The sequence below is a fragment of the Taeniopygia guttata genome, chromosome 1 (genome assembly GCF_048771995.1).
Source record: "Taeniopygia guttata chromosome 1, bTaeGut7.mat, whole genome shotgun sequence".
NCBI classification, from domain to species: Eukaryota; Metazoa; Chordata; class Aves; order Passeriformes; family Estrildidae; genus Taeniopygia; species Taeniopygia guttata.
This window is the reverse complement of record NC_133024.1, coordinates 26,269,131-26,287,811: the sequence shown is the minus strand read 5'-3', so window position 1 is coordinate 26,287,811 and position 18,681 is coordinate 26,269,131. Positions and strand designations below refer to the sequence as shown.

The window sequence follows — 18,681 nt, the reverse complement described above, 5'->3', positions numbered from 1 at the left end:
TGTTATTGATAATGGAATAGTCTGTGAAATTAATTCACTTTCCCATTCAGTAGAGAGACTTACCAGGATAAGAGCATATAGGTTGTGCTAACCATTTGTAAAGAACATACATTATTAACAATCTATTCAATTTTTTTCCATAAATTATTTCATTACTATGCAGTGTTTACTCTCTAAATCATGTGGTAACATTATTTCATTATTTGCTCTGGTGCTGATGTAATGGAGTGCTCTCACTGTTTTGTAGCTGAAGAGATAAAAAAACTCCGGAAACAGTTGGACGAACTGCAAAAGGAAAACGGGAGATACATCGAGCTACTGAAAGCAAATGATATTTGCTTATATGATGACCCTACAATCCACTGGAAAGGAAACCTCAAAAACGCCAAGGTCTCAGTTGTCATTCCCAGTGATCAAGTTCAAAAGAACATCATTGTCTATTCAAATGGGACTCAGCCCAATGGAAATAATCAGGGAGCATCTGTGCAGGGAATAACGTTTAATGTTGGTCATAATTTACAAAAGCAAACAGCCAATGTTGTGCCAGTTCAGAGAACTTGCAACCTAGTGACTCCTGTGACGATTGCTGGTATTTACCCCACAGAAAATAAGCCATGGTCACAACCTACAGTTTCTCCACTGGCATCCGCTCAGACAGCTCCAGTAGGGAATGTTCTTGAGCTCTCCACCCCGGAGAACGAGCGAGGTGTGCCCACCACTGCTCCTGCCAGCTCACAGAGCACACCTCGACCTGCAACAGAACAGGAGCTACAGTGTTCTTCAAATAATGTACCACAGAATGAGCAAAATCCCCCCAAAAGTAAAAGTGATGAGGAGAGTACTAAAGCAACAAAGAAAACGCTCCCACAGGGAACCAGCCTTCCTTCCAATGCCTCTGTGGAAGCCTCCCAAGGTCAGCAGGTGAATGCAACTTGCTCAAATACACACAATTCCAGGAGTGACCTCCAGGAGAGCTGTGCTGTTTCAACCACGGACACAACTTGTGTGCCATCTGTGAGACTGTCTACTGAAGCGAGCTGCTCTTCTGCAAATGTCCCCAAAAGTACGGATGTGGTCAGCAGTGCTGGCACGCCTGTGACATCTGCAGCAGAAGGAGTTAAGGCTGTGACAGCAATAAGCACTCTGGCTGCCAGTCCCCTGGAGAACTGCTGGTCTTTTTCAGGCTCTTCAGGTGTTGGCTCTTCAGACTTGAAAAACATGAGTAGCCTTACCCGGATGCCTTCAGCTGGGAACACGCAGACCACGTGGACGACTTTGCAGCTGGCAGGAAACACTGTTCAGCCACTGAGCCAGACACCATCCGGGATAATGACTGCCCTCCTCAACGAGCCAGTCAATGCTGCTGGGACTGTGTCTTCTGCCCACAGCAGGCCTTTGACTACAAGTATCAGTTTGCATGCTTCTGTGCCTGGGGATGGCCAGGCAGCTGAACAGATTGTAGTTACCTTGCCCTCCTGCCCACCCGTACCTATACAGCCTTTAATCAGCCAGCCACAGGTTAAAGCTCAGGCTGCAGGAAGCATCCTTCCATTAAACTCAGCTATGCAGGTGATTCAGATGGCTCAGCCAGTCGCCTCAGCTGTGACAGGAGCGCCAGCTAACCAGAATGTCATCATTCTCCAGCCTCCAAACCCTGCTCCGTGCCCGCCCATTGTGAGAGCAGAAGTTCCCAGCCAAAATGTTAGTCAGCAAATTGTAATTATACAAGCTGCAAATCAGAATCCTCTTCCCCTCCTCTCTGCTCAGCCTTCTGCTTCTGTAAGACTTCCTGTGAATGGGCCAACTGCAGTCGCCAACTCCAGTGGCACCATGCAAAATGCCTCTCTTCCACAGACTTTTGGAGGGAAACACCTTGTCCATATATTACCAAGGCCATCTTCTTTGCCATCTTCTAGCTCTACACAGACATTTTCAGTGACAATGTCCAATCAACAGCACCCTCAGACTATCTCATTAAATGGGCAGCTTTTTGCATTGCAGCCTGTGATGTCTTCATCTGGAGCTTCAAACCAAGCCCCTATGCAAATTATTCAGCCCACCACCAGCGAAGATCCAAATACCAATGTTGCCCTCAATACATTTGGTGCTTTAGCTAACCTCAATCAAAGCATATCGCAAATGGCTGGACAGAGCTGCTTGCACTTGTCTCTCAGCCACCCCACCAATCCTGCAACTGTCAATAACCAGATTGCCACAGTCAACTGTGTGTCCTTGCCAACTTCTGTGACATCTTCAGTGTCTGCAGAGGTTTCAGTATTAACCAGTGCATCTAACTCCATAAACGCTTCCCCGCAAAAAGCGGCTGCTGGCTTGACATCCAGTGCAAAGTCAAAAAGGACAAACAAAAAGCCGAGCACAAAGAAACACCAAACAGTCAATAATAAAGTGTCCTGTCCAGCAGTTCCTTGCAAAGATGCAGGGAAAGTGGACTGTGCTCCTGTGGAAACGGTGGCAAAGTCCTCAAGTAGCAAAGGGCCACCAGAAAACGCCCCAGCAGCGTCCCAGGCTGTAACCACACCGCAGGCAGGCAACACGGCTGCATCGAGTGGCGTCAGCATTTCTGACTCTCCTTCCAAAGAGACTGCGAGCTCTGAACAGGCAGTGAAAGCCCCCTCTGCTCCAGAGCCGAGCGTGGCAGAGGTGCCTGCTTCCTCACCGCTGCAGTCTGTAGTGTCAGAGCAGCTGCTGCTCGCTGCCCCGCCGGCCAAGGATGCTGCTCCTTGCCAGCAGGCCCAGGCATCTCAGAGCCACCCACCAACTGCCTCTGTCCCATCAGAGTCTCCCAAACCCTGCAAACCCCCCAACACCTTAACATCCTCTGGTAAAGAAGCACAGGTTACACACTTGCAGGTTGCAAATGGGACTTCAGCAGCACAGAGCAACACAACAGGTCATACTTCCAAGGCAGGAATGATTTCGGAGCCCTGCAACATTGCACAGGATTCCCCAGTGGTAATGCAAGATGCGGACTTGTTAGAAGGACAGGGTCTAACCAAAATGCTGTCTGATCTCACAAAAGAAAGAACAGCTGTGGAAAAAAACTCTTCATTTACTGTTCAGGGAGAGCATTCTAATTTTCCTATGGAAAACTCTAAATCAGCAGAATCAAATGATTTGCCTGAGAAGCAGGAACTCTTGCTGATGAACACGGAAAGTGACACTCTCTCCCAGCCGCACTCCTGCATCTCTGATCAGGAAGTAGTCAGTGCTTCCCTTATTACTAGCAGGCAGGCAGACTCCCCCATGTCAACCAGCTCTGGCAGCAGTCGAGGCTTCTCAGTTGCATCTATGTTGCCAGATACCACCAGAGAAGATGTCACAAGCAGCACCTCTACCAGTACCTGTAACAGCTGCACATTTTCAGAACAGACTGACATTGTAGCTCTTGCAGCAAGAGCTATTTTTGACCAGGAAAGCCTTGAGAAAGGTGGAGGGGGAATACAGGTTAACACGAGGGATGTCATCTCTAAGTCTGAGGTTGCACCTTTGGAGAGAGAGCAACAGCCTTTTAAACCTCAGTCGGTGAAAGAAAACAATACAGGGCCTCTGGAAGCAGCACCGAACAAATTCAGTGCTCATGAAACTGTACAGACAAATGTTGACAGGCAGGTTGAGAAGCCAAGCTGCTCTGTAGGAGGTGTGGAAACATCAAACACTCCTTTGCAGATTTCCACTTCCCAGACACCTAGCATAACCAGTCTAAGTGTGAATAATCTGATACACCAGAGCCGCATTGTCCATCCCCTGGTGAGTTGTTCGGGTTTATCCCAGTCTTCAGAGCCTGCAAGCATCCCTGCAACTGTGAGCCTCTCCCTTCCATCTAGCACATACATCAATCCATCTCCGGGACCTGCTCTGATGAGCGAATATGCTCAGGAACAACTGAATGCTATCAGGGCAAGCACCATGCAGGCTCCCCAGCTGCAGGAATCACACTTAAAGCAGCAAAACCATGAAGGTCGCAAAGACTCTGCCAAGAGGGCTGTTCAGGATGACCTTCTGCTTTCTACAGCCAAGAGGCAGAAGCAGTGCCAGACAGCACCCATAAGGCTTGAGGGGATGGCGCTGATGAACCGGACACCAGAGGGTATTGCTGATCAAACACAGATGCTGGTTAGTCAGATTCCTCCTAATTCATCCAATTCAGTGGCACCAGTGAGCAACCAAGGGCACACTGATGGCCTCAGTAGGTTATTCCCACCCAACAGCAATTTTGTAACGCCGACTTTGAGACAAACTGAAGTCCAGTGTGGTTCTCAGCCACCACTTTCAGAGCAGCCAGGCCAGGCAGGGCAGCACTTGCAGCCAATTCAACATGTCCCTGCCCAAGGCATCTCTCACCTTCACAGTAATCACCCGTACTTGAAGCAGCAGCAGGCTGGGCAGTTAAGAGAGAGGCACCACTTGTACCAGCTGCAGCACCACGTCACTCACGGGGAAAACTCAGTCCACCCTCAACCCCACAGTGTCCACCAACAGCGAACGATACAGCAGGAGGTGCAGATGCAAAAGAAACGGAATCTCATCCAGGGAACACAAGCCACACAGCTTTCTCTACAGCAGAAACATCACGGAAGTGATCAAACACGGCAGAAAGGTGGTCAGCCCCATCCTCACCACCAACAAATGCAGCAGCAGATGCAGCAGCACTTTGGAGCGTCCCAGCCTGAAAAGAACTGTGAAAATCCTGCAACAAGCAGAAACCACCATAGCCACCCTCAGAGCCATATCAATCAGGATATTATGCATCAACAGCAACAAGATGTTGGCAGCAGACAGCAAGGCTCCACTTCAGAACATGTGTCAGGGCACAATCAGATGCAAAGACTTATGACCTCAAGGGGCTTAGAGCAGCAAATGGTGTCCCAGGCCAGTATCGTTTCCAGACCATCAGATATGACATGCACCCCTCACAGGCAGGAAAGAAACAGAGTTTCCAGCTACTCTGCTGAGGCTCTCATTGGGAAGACGCCCTCTAATTCTGAGCAGAGAATAGGAATATCTCTTCAAGGCCCTAGGGTTTCTGACCAGCTTGAAATGAGAAGCTATCTTGATGTTTCTAGAAGTAAAGGGTTGGCGATTCATAATATGCAGGGCCGCTTGTCAGTCGACCACACAGTTAGCTCAGATGTGCAGCGTCTTTCTGATTGCCAAACATTTAAGCCCTCTGGACCCAATCAACAACCGACAGGCAATTTCGATGTGCAGGCTTCAAGAAACAGTGAAATTGGCAATTCTGTGTCCTCCCTCCGGGGCATGCAGTCACAAGCGTTCAGAATCGGTCAGAATGCTGCACCATCCATAGAGAGGCAGAAGAGACTGCCCTACCAGCCAGTACAGGGTATTCCAACAGGGAATACTCTGCCATCGAGGGAAAATGAAAACACATGCCACCAAAGTTTCATGCAGAGTTTGCTCGCCCCTCACCTTGGAGATCAAGTCAGTGGAAGCCAAAGATCAATCCCAGAACATCAAAGGAACACCCAGTGCGGAGCCTCCTCCACAATCGAGTACAACTGTCCCCCAGCACGGGAGAGCGTTCACATCCGAAGGGATGGTGATGGTCAGAGCAGGGAAAGCTGTGACATGTCCATTGGGGCAATTAACACAAGGAACAGTTCACTGACTATTCCTTTTTCAAGTTCTTCTTCCTCAGGAGACATTCAGGGTCGCAATACAAGCCCAAACATCTCTGTGCAGAAGTCCAACCCCATGAGGATGACGGACAGTCATGGAACTAAGAACCACATGAATACACCCGTGTCCAGTAATATGCATGGAGTTGTGAGGCCGACTCACCCTCACCCTGCAGTTTCTCATGGAAACGGTGAGCAAGGGCAGCCTTCTGTTCGTCAGCCAAATTCTTCAGTCACTCAGCGCTCGAGGCATCCTCTGCAAGACAATGGAGGTTCTAAAATACGTCAGCCTGAAAGGAATCGATCTGGCAATCAGAGACATGGAAATGTCTTTGACCCTAGTCTTCCCCATCTTCCTCTATCCACCAGTGGCAGCATGATCCTTGGGCGCCAACAGTCCACGATAGAAAAAAGAGGAAGCATTGTCCGATTTATGTCTGATGGCCCTCAAGTGTCCAATGATAACGCGGCCCCTGACCAACATACGCTCTCCCAGAATTTTGGATTCCCTTTTATTCCAGAGGGTGGCATGAATCCACCAATAAATGCTAACGCTTCTTTCATCCCACCAGTCACTCAGCCTAGTGCCACTCGGACACCAGCTCTAATCCCAGTTGATCCTCAGAATACACTGCCGTCCTTCTATCCACCTTACTCTCCTGCCCACCCTACCCTCTCCAACGACATTTCTATCCCTTACTTTCCCAATCAAATGTTTCCGAACCCAAGCACAGAGAAGCCGAGCAGTGGAGGTTTAAACAATCGATTTGGATCCATTTTGTCCCCTCCCAGGCCTGTTGGTTTTGCTCAGCCAAGTTTTCCTTTGCTTCCAGATATGCCACCAATGCACATGACCAACACATCGCATTTATCCAATTTTAACTTAACTTCTTTGTTTCCAGAAATAGCCACAGCTCTTCCTCCAGATGGCTCAGCGATGTCACCTTTGCTTTCCATTGCAAACACATCTGCTTCAGATTCTTCCAAGCAGCCCTCAAACCGCCCTGCCCACAATATAAGCCATATTTTAGGTCATGACTGCAGCTCTGCTGTATGAAAACTGGCAGACTGACGTCTGGTCTGATTTGTTGTTTATATATTTAAGAAAATGAAGCGGATCTTAGTGTCAGCCCTGGAGAGACCATTCATAGCATCACTGTTTATTTGCCTCAATGTATGTATATGGTACTTTCCATATTCCGTTGTATTTCCACCCACCTTACTGACTCTAAAGCACCAGTGCCTATAGCATGCTTACTTACTAGGAAACGGTAAGGATGCAACATTGAGAGCTGTGCAAATATTGGTTGTTGATTTTCCAACAATCAGGTTTGATGTCCGGTTGTCCCAAGGTAAGGGGCACCCTCAGTAATACATGGAGCGAGAGCATCCGTATGGAGATAGGAAACAAGTGCTACAGGTGTCGGTTTGTTCCTGGTGTGTTTACCTGAAACTGCAGAGACGCTTGGAATGGTTTGGGTTTCTCTTTCCTTTGTAAAATATCTTCAGGAGCTTCAGCACAAGTCAAGTCTGTGTTAACCCAACGCTGATTGGAAAAGGCATTTGCTGTGCAGCTTTTGTCTGTCTCAAGCTTGTCACGTACACTTAACTTAAGGCTGACTTTACCTGGTGAAAATTACTGTGTGCTCCCATGGTCAGCAATTAAAACTATTGTTTTAGAAAATTTAGATTTCTTTAACCCATGACTTTCTGTTTCTAAGAATCTTGTTTGGATCTGTTTCAACGGTGGCTTCAGTTACTGCTGAACTCAGTCAATGTTTCTGTGTAGCTCACACATCCTGGGGCAGTCAGCAGAGACAGCAGCCATGTTCGTTGCCATTTCATTGCTGATTGCTGCAAGTTACCTCAGGGTGGGTTTTGTACCTTGTTTAGCACCTTCTTAATGTCTTTTTTTTTTTTTTCCCTCTCTACTTTTCTTTGGCCCATGCTCTAACACCAGCTTTTGCTTTCTGGGAGTGACAACCCTTTGTTGTACCAGGCAGCACATGGGAGGAGGACTGAGCCTGTCGCGTCCCACAAAATGAGTGGAGATTCCTGGGGCCACAGTTTTTACTTGCTATTGCTGAAAGGATTGAGCCTGAGTTAATATCAGTACTCTGCACTTGAATGCACCTTTTATCTAAACCTGTGTGATTGTGGCTGAAGGAGTAACGTGGATATGTTGAAACACACAGGAAGACATTGGGATTTGAGGAAGGGTGATGTGTTTGTAGATGCATGAGAGATGGAGTGAATGTGTGTGCTGGCTGAGTCTCCAGTACTTTCACAAATTTTGGTCCTAATTCTTTTAAAGGAAAGGGAAGAATTAGGTAAATTTTATTTATTGAATGTCTCTGCAGTGTGCTTTTTCTTCTAACAGGGCAGAAATACTTGTCTTTTATGTGTTTGGAAGGACCATTCTGGGTTTGATTCTTCAAACAGCATAGTAACTTGAGGTTCCCTGGCATGCAGTCATCCTCTGCTTGTATCTTGCTCACCAGTGCATCATCTTGTTGCCCTTGGGACCTGTCAGAAGCTCCTGGTGAGAGCATGGGCAGGAGCAGGCTCCCTGGGATTTTTGTTTTGTTTCTTTTTCTTTGAAAGGTGGAAAGGAAGATATTCCTCCATGTCAAAGAACGGGACCCACAAAGAGGGACCTAGAAGAATTTTCCACAGCTTGACTGCCCAGACTTTGGTTTTGCTAAGCCCTTTTACACTGATCCAGGAAAGTAAGGAGTTTTAACATGAAAAGTAATTGGGCTGTGTCTGTAGTCTGTCCTGACAGTGTCTCTGCTCTTGTAACCTGTGGTCTGGTGTTATCATGCAAAGTGCGGTAAAACAGTTCTGATCCTGGTTGAATCACAGATTCACAGAATGAATTACATTGGAAAAAACCTTTGAGATCATCAAGCCCAACCTATGACCTAAACTAACACCTCCTCATCAACTAAACCATGGCACTGAGTGCCACGTCCAGTCTTTCTTAAACATGTCGAGGGATGGTGACTCCACCATCTCCCTGGGCAGACAATTCCACTGCCCTATCAATCTTTCAGTGAATAATTTTTTTCTAACATCTAACCTGAACTTCCCCTGGTGCAGCTTGAGACTGTGTCCTCTCATTCTGTCAGTTGCTGCCTGGAGAAAGAGACCAGCTCCCACCTGACTACAACCACCTTTCAGGGAGTTGTAGAGAATGATAAGAATGATAAGATTTCTCCTGAGTCTCTTTTTTTTCAGGCTAAACAACCTCAGCTCCCTCAGTCATTCCTCACAGGGCTTCTGTTCCAAGCCTCTCACCAGCCTCGTTGCCTCCTCTGGACACACTCTCGCGTCTCAATGTCCTTCCCAAACTGAGGCCCCAGAACTGGACACAGCACTCAAGGTGTGGCTTCAGCAGTGCTGAGTACAGGGGGAGAATGACCTCCCTGCTCCTGCGGGCCACACCATTCCTGATACAGGCCAGGAGCCCTTGGCCTTCTTGGCCACCAGGGCACACTGCTGGCTCATGCTCAGCCAACTGTCAACCAGTACCCCAGGTCCCTTTCTGCCTTGAATCGTGATTTAATTCAGATGGAGCTTATCTTAAGACACTAAATCTAAGTGGTGCATCAGTTCTCTGTTTCTTGTAAGTAATTGAGTATTTCAGTTCACAGCAAGGCAGTTTTTCTCTGCCACAGTGCAGTCACCAAGTGGCAGCCACTGGCCTGTGCAGGAGGCAGGGGTTAGGAATGAGTTCTCAGCCTCAAACCAGCTAAGCCAGCTGCAGGTCTGAGTGTGCCCTGGTGAGGCTCTTGACCAAAGGGGTGTCTGTAGTGCAGTAAGTCTCAAAGGGTCTGGCTCAGGTGGTGAGGTGATCTCTGTAACAGTGGCTGTTCCAGGAGTTCTCAATGGTAAGGATGGGGATTCGAGCAGCAGCCACTCTGTGGTCACACACACTTGTCTGGTCTTTGAGGAGAGAAGCAAACGCCCCCATTCTTGCTCTCTTTAAATGTAATTGTGTGTGCAGCAATGGGTTTGGCTTTCAAGACAAACTAGTGAAAAATTAAGCCCTGTCTTCTAGGAGTTTTATAGAAAGATGTTAATCCAGTTCATCATTCCAGACAGAAAACCATATTGGTTTCCTCTGCTGGGAAAACTACACTACTTTATGATGTCTGTGAAAACTGGAGAGAGCTTATAAACTTAAACATGTTGCAATGCTTGCATGTCCACAGATCCACTTGGCCAGATAGGTTTCATTCCAGAGTACTGGAGGAGCAAGCAGGACAGACAGCAGGACCCCACTTGATCATCTACAAAAGATCTGTGAGTCTGGACAGGTCCCTGCTGACAGGAAGGTAGCCTTCCTGTGTTATTCTGATCCTCTGAAAGGGCATGAGGGAAGAACACAGGGAACTACAGACTGAGAGTCTGGGTTCCTGGAAAAATTGTGAATATTACACTGGGTACTGTTGAAAGAAGTTTTAAGGAATAATGCAGCCATCAGGCACAGGCAGCATGGGTTCACAAAAGTTCCTGTCTAGCTAATTTGATACTTTTCTGTGATAAGGTCACCCACCTAGTGGGTGGAAAGAAGGCAGTGGATTTAATTTTTCTGCATTTTAGTAATGCTATGGATACTGCCCCTCACAGCATCCATCTGGACAAGCTTTTCAGCTGTGGGATTTACAGGTTCATGGTGTGCTGGGTGAAGAACTGGCTGAAGGGTAGAGCTCAAAGGTCTTACAGTGAATGGGGCTATGTCTGGCTGGCACCTGGTCACGGCAGTGTTGCCTGGGGCTCAGTTCCAGGGCCGGTTCTATCCAATGTATTTATCACGGATAAATCTGGATACAGGAGTTGAATACACCATTGGCAAGTTTGCTGATGATACTAAAGTTGAAGATGCTGTTGGCAGATGCTTTGGATAGAGATCTGGGTAGACAGTGACCCTCCTTGCCCTCTGCAGCTCCCTGACTGCAGGGGAAGTGCAGAGGGAGGTGTTGATCTCTTCTCCCTGGGATCCACTGACAGGACACATGGGAATGGCTCAAAGAGGCACTAAGTGAGGTTCAGACTGGACATTGGGAAGCATTTCTTTACTGGGAGGGTGGTAAAGACACTGGAACAGGCTTGCTAGAAAGGTGGTTGAGGCCTCAAGCATGTTTAAGAGGCATTTGGACAACATGCTCAGTCCTGAAGTGGATGGAGGCACTCCAGGGAGTTGGGGTGGATGATAGGTCCCTTTCAACTGAAGTATCTATTTTCTTATTCCTCCATATTTACTGCTGTTGTCTCAAGGTTAAACGCAGTCCTGAGTATTTGTGCTAGAATATGTCAGCTGTGATTGTATTTGGTTTTTTCCCATGCTGCACATCATTTTCTTGAAAGGCAGTAACTGTCAGTAACTTTCACATGCCCCCTTTCCATTTACAAAGACAACCAAAACCAGCTCTTCCTTGCTCACAGGATGCCTGCAGTGCAGGGAATCACAGCACAGGCACTTCAGCCATACAAAGACTGTTGGGATTTTGCAGGAACTGCACAATTTTGCAGTGAGTGGCTGAGAAGTACTTACTGTGTGACCCGTGGTCTTCTCTGGAGTATTTTGTAGTGACATCCTTCTCAGGCCTTTTTCTGAAACCTGACAAGACCAGGATGGAGAAATATAATTTCATTCCCGTCCCTGAACATGAGAATTTCTGTTGGAGTTCTGTGTGAGTCTCTTTTCATGCTGTAAATGACGATAAATGGTCCTGTGGTGTTGGTGTGGGATCAGGAGACTGCTGTGACAAGAAAGGTAGGCAGATGTCTCTGTGAGGGCCTTGCATCAACACATTCATCCAAATTCTCATATTTACACTGCTGACTGGCCTCTAGATAACTTTAATTAAAGAAAAATTGGATCTGTTGTGTAGCCTTTTGGTGGAATTGACTGCCTAAAATGGGCTTTGAATGTTGAACCTGGCCTGGTCCTCTGGTTTGAGAGCAGCTTGTGGGTTTCAGCTTCTCTCCTGTTCATGTTCTCTTGTCTTTAGGAGGGACAGTGGGGGACTGAATATTTCACATCAAAAGAGAGGCAATTAGATTTTAAATTTCTCTTAGTTTTTAATTATTGAATTGTTTGGTGTTTTCCTTGTCACTGTAGACAAATCCCATCTGCCATTCCAAATCCACCAGGCTTCTTGCACTTAGTTTTGTAGGTCAGTTTGTGGCACTGACATGTCGGTGTCTCAGTTCTTCCCCATGGCCTCAGGCTCTGCTTTCAGGAAGAGGAGCAAATGCAATGAGTCCTTCTTTTCTTCAGTTTTCCTCTCCTCTCCCATTGAACCTGTTGTGCTCAGCTGTCAGGTTGATAAGGCTCACCTTACCTTGATGTATGCTTGGAGAGAGCAGTTTGAAAAAGGACCTTCTGCAGATGGAATAATTCTGCTTTACTTGTTATGAAAACCATTTGACAAGCAAACACATTTTCTTCAGCAAGCATCAATGACATCAATTTTCTTTTTCTCCTGAGGACTACCCAGCAATTAACAGTTCCTTTGTTTTCCAATATATACTTGGAAAAGATTTTGTGACTTCAGCTGCAATTTGTTAGCCTGAGAATGGCATTTTCGCATCCATAATACTTTCTTTGAAGGTTACTGACACAGGGCTTGTTTTGGCTTTGAAGGAAGGAAAAATACGCAGTACCACTTAATTTAGAAAAATCAGCAGTGGAAGGAAAAGGTTTGGGCACTAACTCTGGGGTGGGACTGCTACAGCTGATAGGCATTGCGTGGCTGTAGGCTTCACATTGGCCTAAATGACTTCAACAAACAACAGTAAATAATATTGGGCTGGATTGCGTGTATGTCCATATTAATCCCTTAAACAGCCTAGGAGAGTAAGAGCAGAGATAGACTAATTTGAAAGCAGGCAATAAAATAGTAATGTGTTAATATTTATACACCTTTTTCTTGAGAGAAAGGACCTCATTTAGGAACAGTTAAAGAAAACAAGAACTGAAGTGATTTGAGCTGGGGGCTGGAATGGGTTTTCCAGCCAAGACTTCCAGCTTATCACTGTGCTGCTGCCCAGGTGGGAGAGCACCTCTCTGAAAAAAAAAGTAAAAGCAGGTGCTAGTCCTGAGCCTCTGAAACTTTGCACAGATTTCATACTGCACTTTAAAGCTGTGCTCCTGCTGCTACTGTGGATGGTGTCTGTAGTGCTGCCGCAGGAAACAAGTCATGTGGCAGGGCAACTTGCAGAGGCCATGGCTGGAGAAGAGGGGCCATTTAATTATTTCTGGTCTCCTGTTGTCTTTTCACTTTTTCTGAGGCACTTGTGCAGTCCTGGCTCAAGGACTCAGTCAGACTCCCACTGTTCTGGATTACTGCGTGTGCTAAGAGCTGTCATCTTTTGCTGTTCCCCTAGTCAGTTTTATGCTCATCACTTTAATAATGATCCCACTTCCCCTGGCAAGAGAGAGTAGCATTGAATCTGTTTGTGCCAGATCAGTCCTATTTGTTTTGTTTTCTGGTACAGTGCTATAAGGAGATCCATCCTTTGCTGTCACCTGACCTGTTACCACCTCCCGCTGTTCCCTGCTCCCACTGCCATGATCCAGCATGGGTAGCTGACACAGGTTTGTGTGAGGGTGTTTTCAATTTCCTACTGCCTCTGCAATCTGTAAATTGGAACCTCAGAGCACAAGGCTTTATTCCCACTGAGAGAAGGTTCCTCTGTGAACTGGTGGAAGATTTAGCAGAGGTTTTTGGACCTGACAATATAAATTCATACTCTGTGCGAGCAAGCCCTGCTTAATTACACAGACACCATTTATTATTTGCTGATACCAGTTTTTCTGAGATAATTTTTTAAAGGCTTTTTTTTTCTTCTGCCTCACCAGAAGTATCTTTATGAGGAGGTTTCCAAGTTTGCAATATGTGCTGCTGTTCTGGCAATCACAAGTGTGAACAATAGAGCTCGTGGGGGGTTGGACCCTGTTCCTGCCTGCTCACTGTGAGAAGGGAAGCAAGTATGGATTTTGCCACAGGAGATTAATCAAAGATGCTGTTGCCCTCCACAATGTAAATTATTTATATTCAGTCCAGAGTATTCTGCTGTGCTTCTGTTTTATACAGCAGTACATGACTTGGATACGGTCCCAGTGGAAAGTTCTTACTATTTTGTAATGGAAAATAGGAACTCTGCAGTAGAAATCTATAATGAATGAACAGGAACATCATCTTCCAATTGTAAATAAGATCTTGCTCTGTTTATTTTGACATCTTTTTACAAATGTGTTGCATTCAGATGTAAATACCCCAAACCATGATCTTGTTCAGAGTTCTGAGATTTCTATTGTTAAATGTAATACTTTGTTTAATAGTTGTAATAATTATTTGTATAGATATGAACATGATAGTATTTTATTAAAAAAAGAGAAAAACATTCTTTGAATATTGTGTTCTTTTTTTCCCCATATAAAGCTATGCCAATCATTCTAAAGTAGAGGTAAAAATAAAGCTTTGCTTTGAGACTGGGAATTTACAGTGAGAGTTTTCCACTGATGCACATTCTCTGCATATACCAGAGTAATGCACCATATTAGTTGAGATACAAAACTACTTAATTCAGAAGAAATAAATACTGATTGTGTAATATCTAAAAAATACATGCAGGTGCTGTCCCTGCCTCAGTGACAGTGATCACTGTTGAGATACAACTTCGTTTTATAAAATGCTTCTCATCACAGTCCCCTTGCATTGCTTTGGAAGTGGTCTAAGACAGTTGTTTTGTCACAGTTTGAATCTAAAGGATGCAGTTTGGATGAGAGCAGTACAGAGACCCTGCAAGGTAAGTAAATTACCCTGGAGAGATTGCACAACACTGAAGCTAACAGAATTACTAGAAAACAATTCTTTTCAGGGATTCCAGAAAACCTGGTTTGGAAATCTCAAAATACTTGCAGGCATGGAAGTTGCCTTTAGGGATGGTCTTAATTTAAAAAAAGGCTGAAGTTTAGTATTAAGACAGAGGGACTTTTTTCCTTCAGTGACAGCCAGTGTACAGTTCAGTCATAGAGGGGAGGAGAAACATGACACAAGGGAGCTGCCTTCCTCTTTCACATTGCAGTGCATTCCCCCTGCCTTGGCTGCTCTTCTGCCAGTCCACAGGCTCCAGGGGGAGTTGTGACAGCTCACATAACCCTGGTAGTTTTCCTAACCTGTGAGGGGATGTCAGTATTGTACAGGAGCTGTTTCCTTCTCCTTTCAGTTGTATTGGGCAGAACAATTTTACCAACATTTCCTGAGAAAACAGGGAATATATGGCATGTAAGGAAGAAGCTTTTTACAATGGGAGTGGTGGAACACTAGAACATTGTCCAGAGAGGTGGTGGATGCACCATCTTTAGAAAGGCCTGGTTGGATGGGCATTTGAACAACTTGTTCTAAGTAGGAGGTGGCCCTGCCTGTGGCACCATTATTTCCCTTTCACGAGCTGTGACAGCAGCTTATCCCAAGCATGGGCACAGCAGGGGGAAGCAGGGACTCCACTACCAGCTATGGGCAGCAAAAAGGCCCCTCACCTCCCAACACAATTCCACAGTGCTGCTCTGCTTTTACCCTACACATCTGTCTCCCTCTGTGAGCAGAGCAAGGTGAGGAAACAGCAGCATGACCCCTGCAAATGAGGGAATGAGGGTCCCCCACATACCAGCAACAGCCAGCACCCCCACATTCCTGTCCAAGGGCAGTGGCCCAAGAAGGACAGCAGCACTCAAGGCAAGCTGCATTTCTGGGGAAGGGCTGCAGAGCCAAGCGTGCCTAGGACAGCTGGGAGCACAGAGTGCCCAAGTGCCCAGCCAGACCCTCAGCAGCCACAGCCATCGAGGGGTCAGGTGGCCACCAGGTGGGAGAGCTGAAGCACCAACAGAGCCCAGCAGGCAGGGCAAAGCTAAGAGGAAATTTTAAAAACTGACACACAGCAAGCTGGAAGCACAGAAGCAGCAGGGAGACGATTCCAACCCTTCCTCCCATCTCTCAGGCTTGGGGTGCCTTTCCTTGTATTTAATTGAATTCTGCTGTGGTTTTCTGTTTGTTCTGTGCTGTTCCCCAGCCTCCCTCTCCCTCCCTGCTACCACCTTACCATTCCATGCTGTGCTCATCTCTGCTCAGCACAGCAAGCCCATATGCTGTTCTACCTCCTACGTCGAGCCTTCCAACTGCTGTTCAACATTATTTTTTCCTCACATTTCAATTTAGAGAAGATAATCAGCTTCCTGTCTAGAAACAAATACAAGCTTGGAACACGGTCTGAGACTACAGATTATGAAAACACAATGAAAAAGTATATTTTATAAAAATGTGTCCCCAGAACTGGACAAATCTGGGGGCACAGAGGTCCTCCTTCAGTCTGGCACAGCTCTGCTTGGGAAGAGAAAGGCTGGCAGCCTCTTGTGTCATTCCTCCTCCAGCCCTCTCCTCACCCTGCCCAAGGAACTACAGTGACAAACAAGAGTGTCTGCTCTTTATGTAGCCTCACAAAGGCAATTTGGTTAAGAGAACAAGCAGGTCATCCACACCTATGCTCCAGAAACAACTGTGACAGTTCCAAGGGTGGCAGCACCTGTGTGACACCACTGGGCACCCCTCTGTCCTGACTGCTGTGTCTGCTGCTGCTGAGAGCAGGAGCCAGAATTCAGATCAACCTGCAGAGCAGGGCACCAGGAACATCCATTTTATTGACCATCTTGACAAACTCCCACTTAGAAAAAAATAAAAACCAGCTGGTGCAAAACTCTTCAAGGAGATACAGACTCTTGGAGTAAAACATCACCAGAGTCACCTGCTTGAGTAAGCAAAAGTGGAATGAAACCTTTGCATCACTGGCTACATGCATATACACCAAAGTAAAAACGCTCAGGCAGACAAGAATAAGGACAGCAGGCCTCAAAGAACACTTTTTAATTGCAAATTAGCAAAACAGGTCCCATTTTAGATGCAAGGCCTGAAATAATTCACACTTTATCCCTGTTTTTTTTTAATAACTAAGAAACTGAAAATAATGCAGAAGCCATTAAAAAACTCATTTCCAATTCAGACAAGTTGGAGAAGAAAATTTGGTCCACATCTTTAGCTAAGGAGCTCAACACCAATTGCCCCAAAATCTCCTTCATCCTCCTAGCCCATAAGAGAATCTACTTTGCCAAGGCTGTCCAAGGCAAGCTCATGAGAGGAGAAAGTCTGAGGCTGCTGGCAAACCTCCCTGTTCCACCCTGCCCCTACCAAGGCACCCATCAGGAGCCAAGAGCTGCCCCACAAGGCTGTGGCTTTGCCGTGTGCTCTCTCTCAGGGTCACTTGAGGAGAGCACTTGTGGTGCTGTGACAGAGACCAGAGCACTGCCAAGTGCCAGTAGGAGCTGCCAGAGCAGTGTGGCTGTTCAACAGGAGTGGCAGAGAGGCTGCAAGAGAGCAAGGTAGGAGGCTCTGAGTCTGGCAGAGCCCTCACAGGCAGCTCTAGTTCACCACCTCCTACCAACGCTGCAGCCTTGGTACCGTGGCTCCTCACCAGCTACCAAAGGAGTCTGTCCAACAAAAAGAGGATAAAATAAAACACAGTCCCCCCACTGCCACCTCAGTTTGGAGTCCTTTTCTCCCTTGGCTGCTGCAGTACAGGAACCAAATGCTCTCCCTGTGCTGCTGAAGGGACTCTCTGAGGGCAGCAGACATTAGCTCTATGTGCAGGAAGGTTTGCACGGCGGCTCACCAGAGAGGAAGTGGAGCACATCAGCAGGGAGGAAGGGAAGCAAAGGTCACTGACATGCCTCCCTCCTGTTTCCTCCCCCCTCACTGGCTCCAGCACCCACAAGACAGAGGGCTGTGCACTGGCTTTGGCCTCTGGATCGAGCCTGCCCCAGAGGATGGGCGGGAAAGGAGTAACATCATCTTTCCTCCTGGTCCCACCTCAGTGCCACAGCACCCCTCTGTGCCTGCTGGGGGATCCCGTTCCCCTGCCCCCACGGGGCTGTTGGCCATGGAAACAGGCTCGTTCTCCACAGACACCAGAGGCCCGGTGCCCTTGGCTGAGCAGTCTGGGACACCTCTGCGCCCCTTTCCCCAGGGACTCAGAACACTGGGATCTTGTCCCTGCGCACCGTATCCAGGTCATCGTCCAGGGTCAGCAGGACCTGAGGAGGAAAATGCAAGCCAGATTCAGGACTTGCTGGCCAGGGAGATCTTCCTTTTAGATCTTCAGGCCTTGCCTTTATGGGAGATGTTCACAAATCACTGGTCACAGCAGCAGCCCCTCAGCCTCCCCACAACAGCTGTGTGACCCACAGCCCCAGAAGGAATTGAGGCCAGAAGGCACTGGGAAAGAAATAAGATAAAGGAGAAAGCCTGACTCCACTGACAAGGAGTATCCCACTTTGAAGGATGTCAGGAAGCAGAGACAAGCAGAGGAGTTGGGGCACTTTTGTGGAGTTCTGGAGCAGGCACAGCTCCATGTGGATAGAGGGGAGCAAGGTGAAAGGAGAGGGAGAGGCCATCCAGCCGCGTGGGAGGCTCAGCAGGACTCACCAGAAAGGAGAAGAACAAGGCAGCTGCAGAGAGGAAGTGCCAGACATCGTGGTCATCAAAGAATCCCAGCAGGATGCATGGCCGGTTCTTTTCTCGGGACTCTGCTGGAGTCTCCTAGGAGGGCAGGCAGAGGGTCAGGATCTGAGAGCCACCCCTACTGGGCCCTTGCTGACCACACTGGACTCTATAGGGATCACCATGTCTTAACCCTCCAAGCAGGATCCAGGAAAAGTTGCTGTGCTGGCGAGAAATGTGGCATGGGCAGGCCAGAAACAACAACAAAATGGATCTGGGACCACAACCCACATGCAAGGGGAACCCTCTGATCTCCATTTCTGCACAGCACATAGGTCCTGCATAGCACAAGTTGCACAGCCTCTACCAGGCCACCCTGCAACAAGACCCTCATTTCCATGGAGATGGATATGACATCCTGTTAGAAGGCACCCAGTCAGGATTTAATGGCCTCCCAGGTC

General features: G+C 47.3%; 2 protein-coding genes across 4 annotated transcripts in view; one reads left to right on the top strand and one right to left on the bottom strand.

Moving 5' to 3' along the window:
• USF3 (upstream transcription factor family member 3) overlaps positions 1–14,075 on the top strand; it is a 34,040-nt gene extending 19,965 nt beyond the window's left edge. For both annotated transcript variants that reach the window (XM_030266515.4, XM_072925672.1), the window contains exon 6: positions 248–14,075. In XM_030266515.4, the coding sequence (XP_030122375.4) occupies positions 248–6,714 (6,467 nt within the window). In that variant the 3' untranslated portion in view covers positions 6,715–14,075. The remainder of the gene's footprint in view (positions 1–247) is intronic.
• A 2,501-nt stretch (positions 14,076–16,576) lies between these two features.
• Positions 16,577–18,681, bottom strand: part of SIDT1 (SID1 transmembrane family member 1) — a 40,026-nt gene continuing 37,921 nt past the window's right edge. For both annotated transcript variants that reach the window (XM_030266535.4, XM_030266529.4), the window contains 2 exons: positions 18,206–18,319; positions 16,577–17,814 (listed from right to left, as the gene is read on the bottom strand). In XM_030266535.4, coding sequence (XP_030122395.3) covers positions 17,752–17,814; positions 18,206–18,319 — 177 coding nt within the window. In that variant the 3' untranslated portion in view covers positions 16,577–17,751. The remainder of the gene's footprint in view (positions 17,815–18,205; positions 18,320–18,681) is intronic.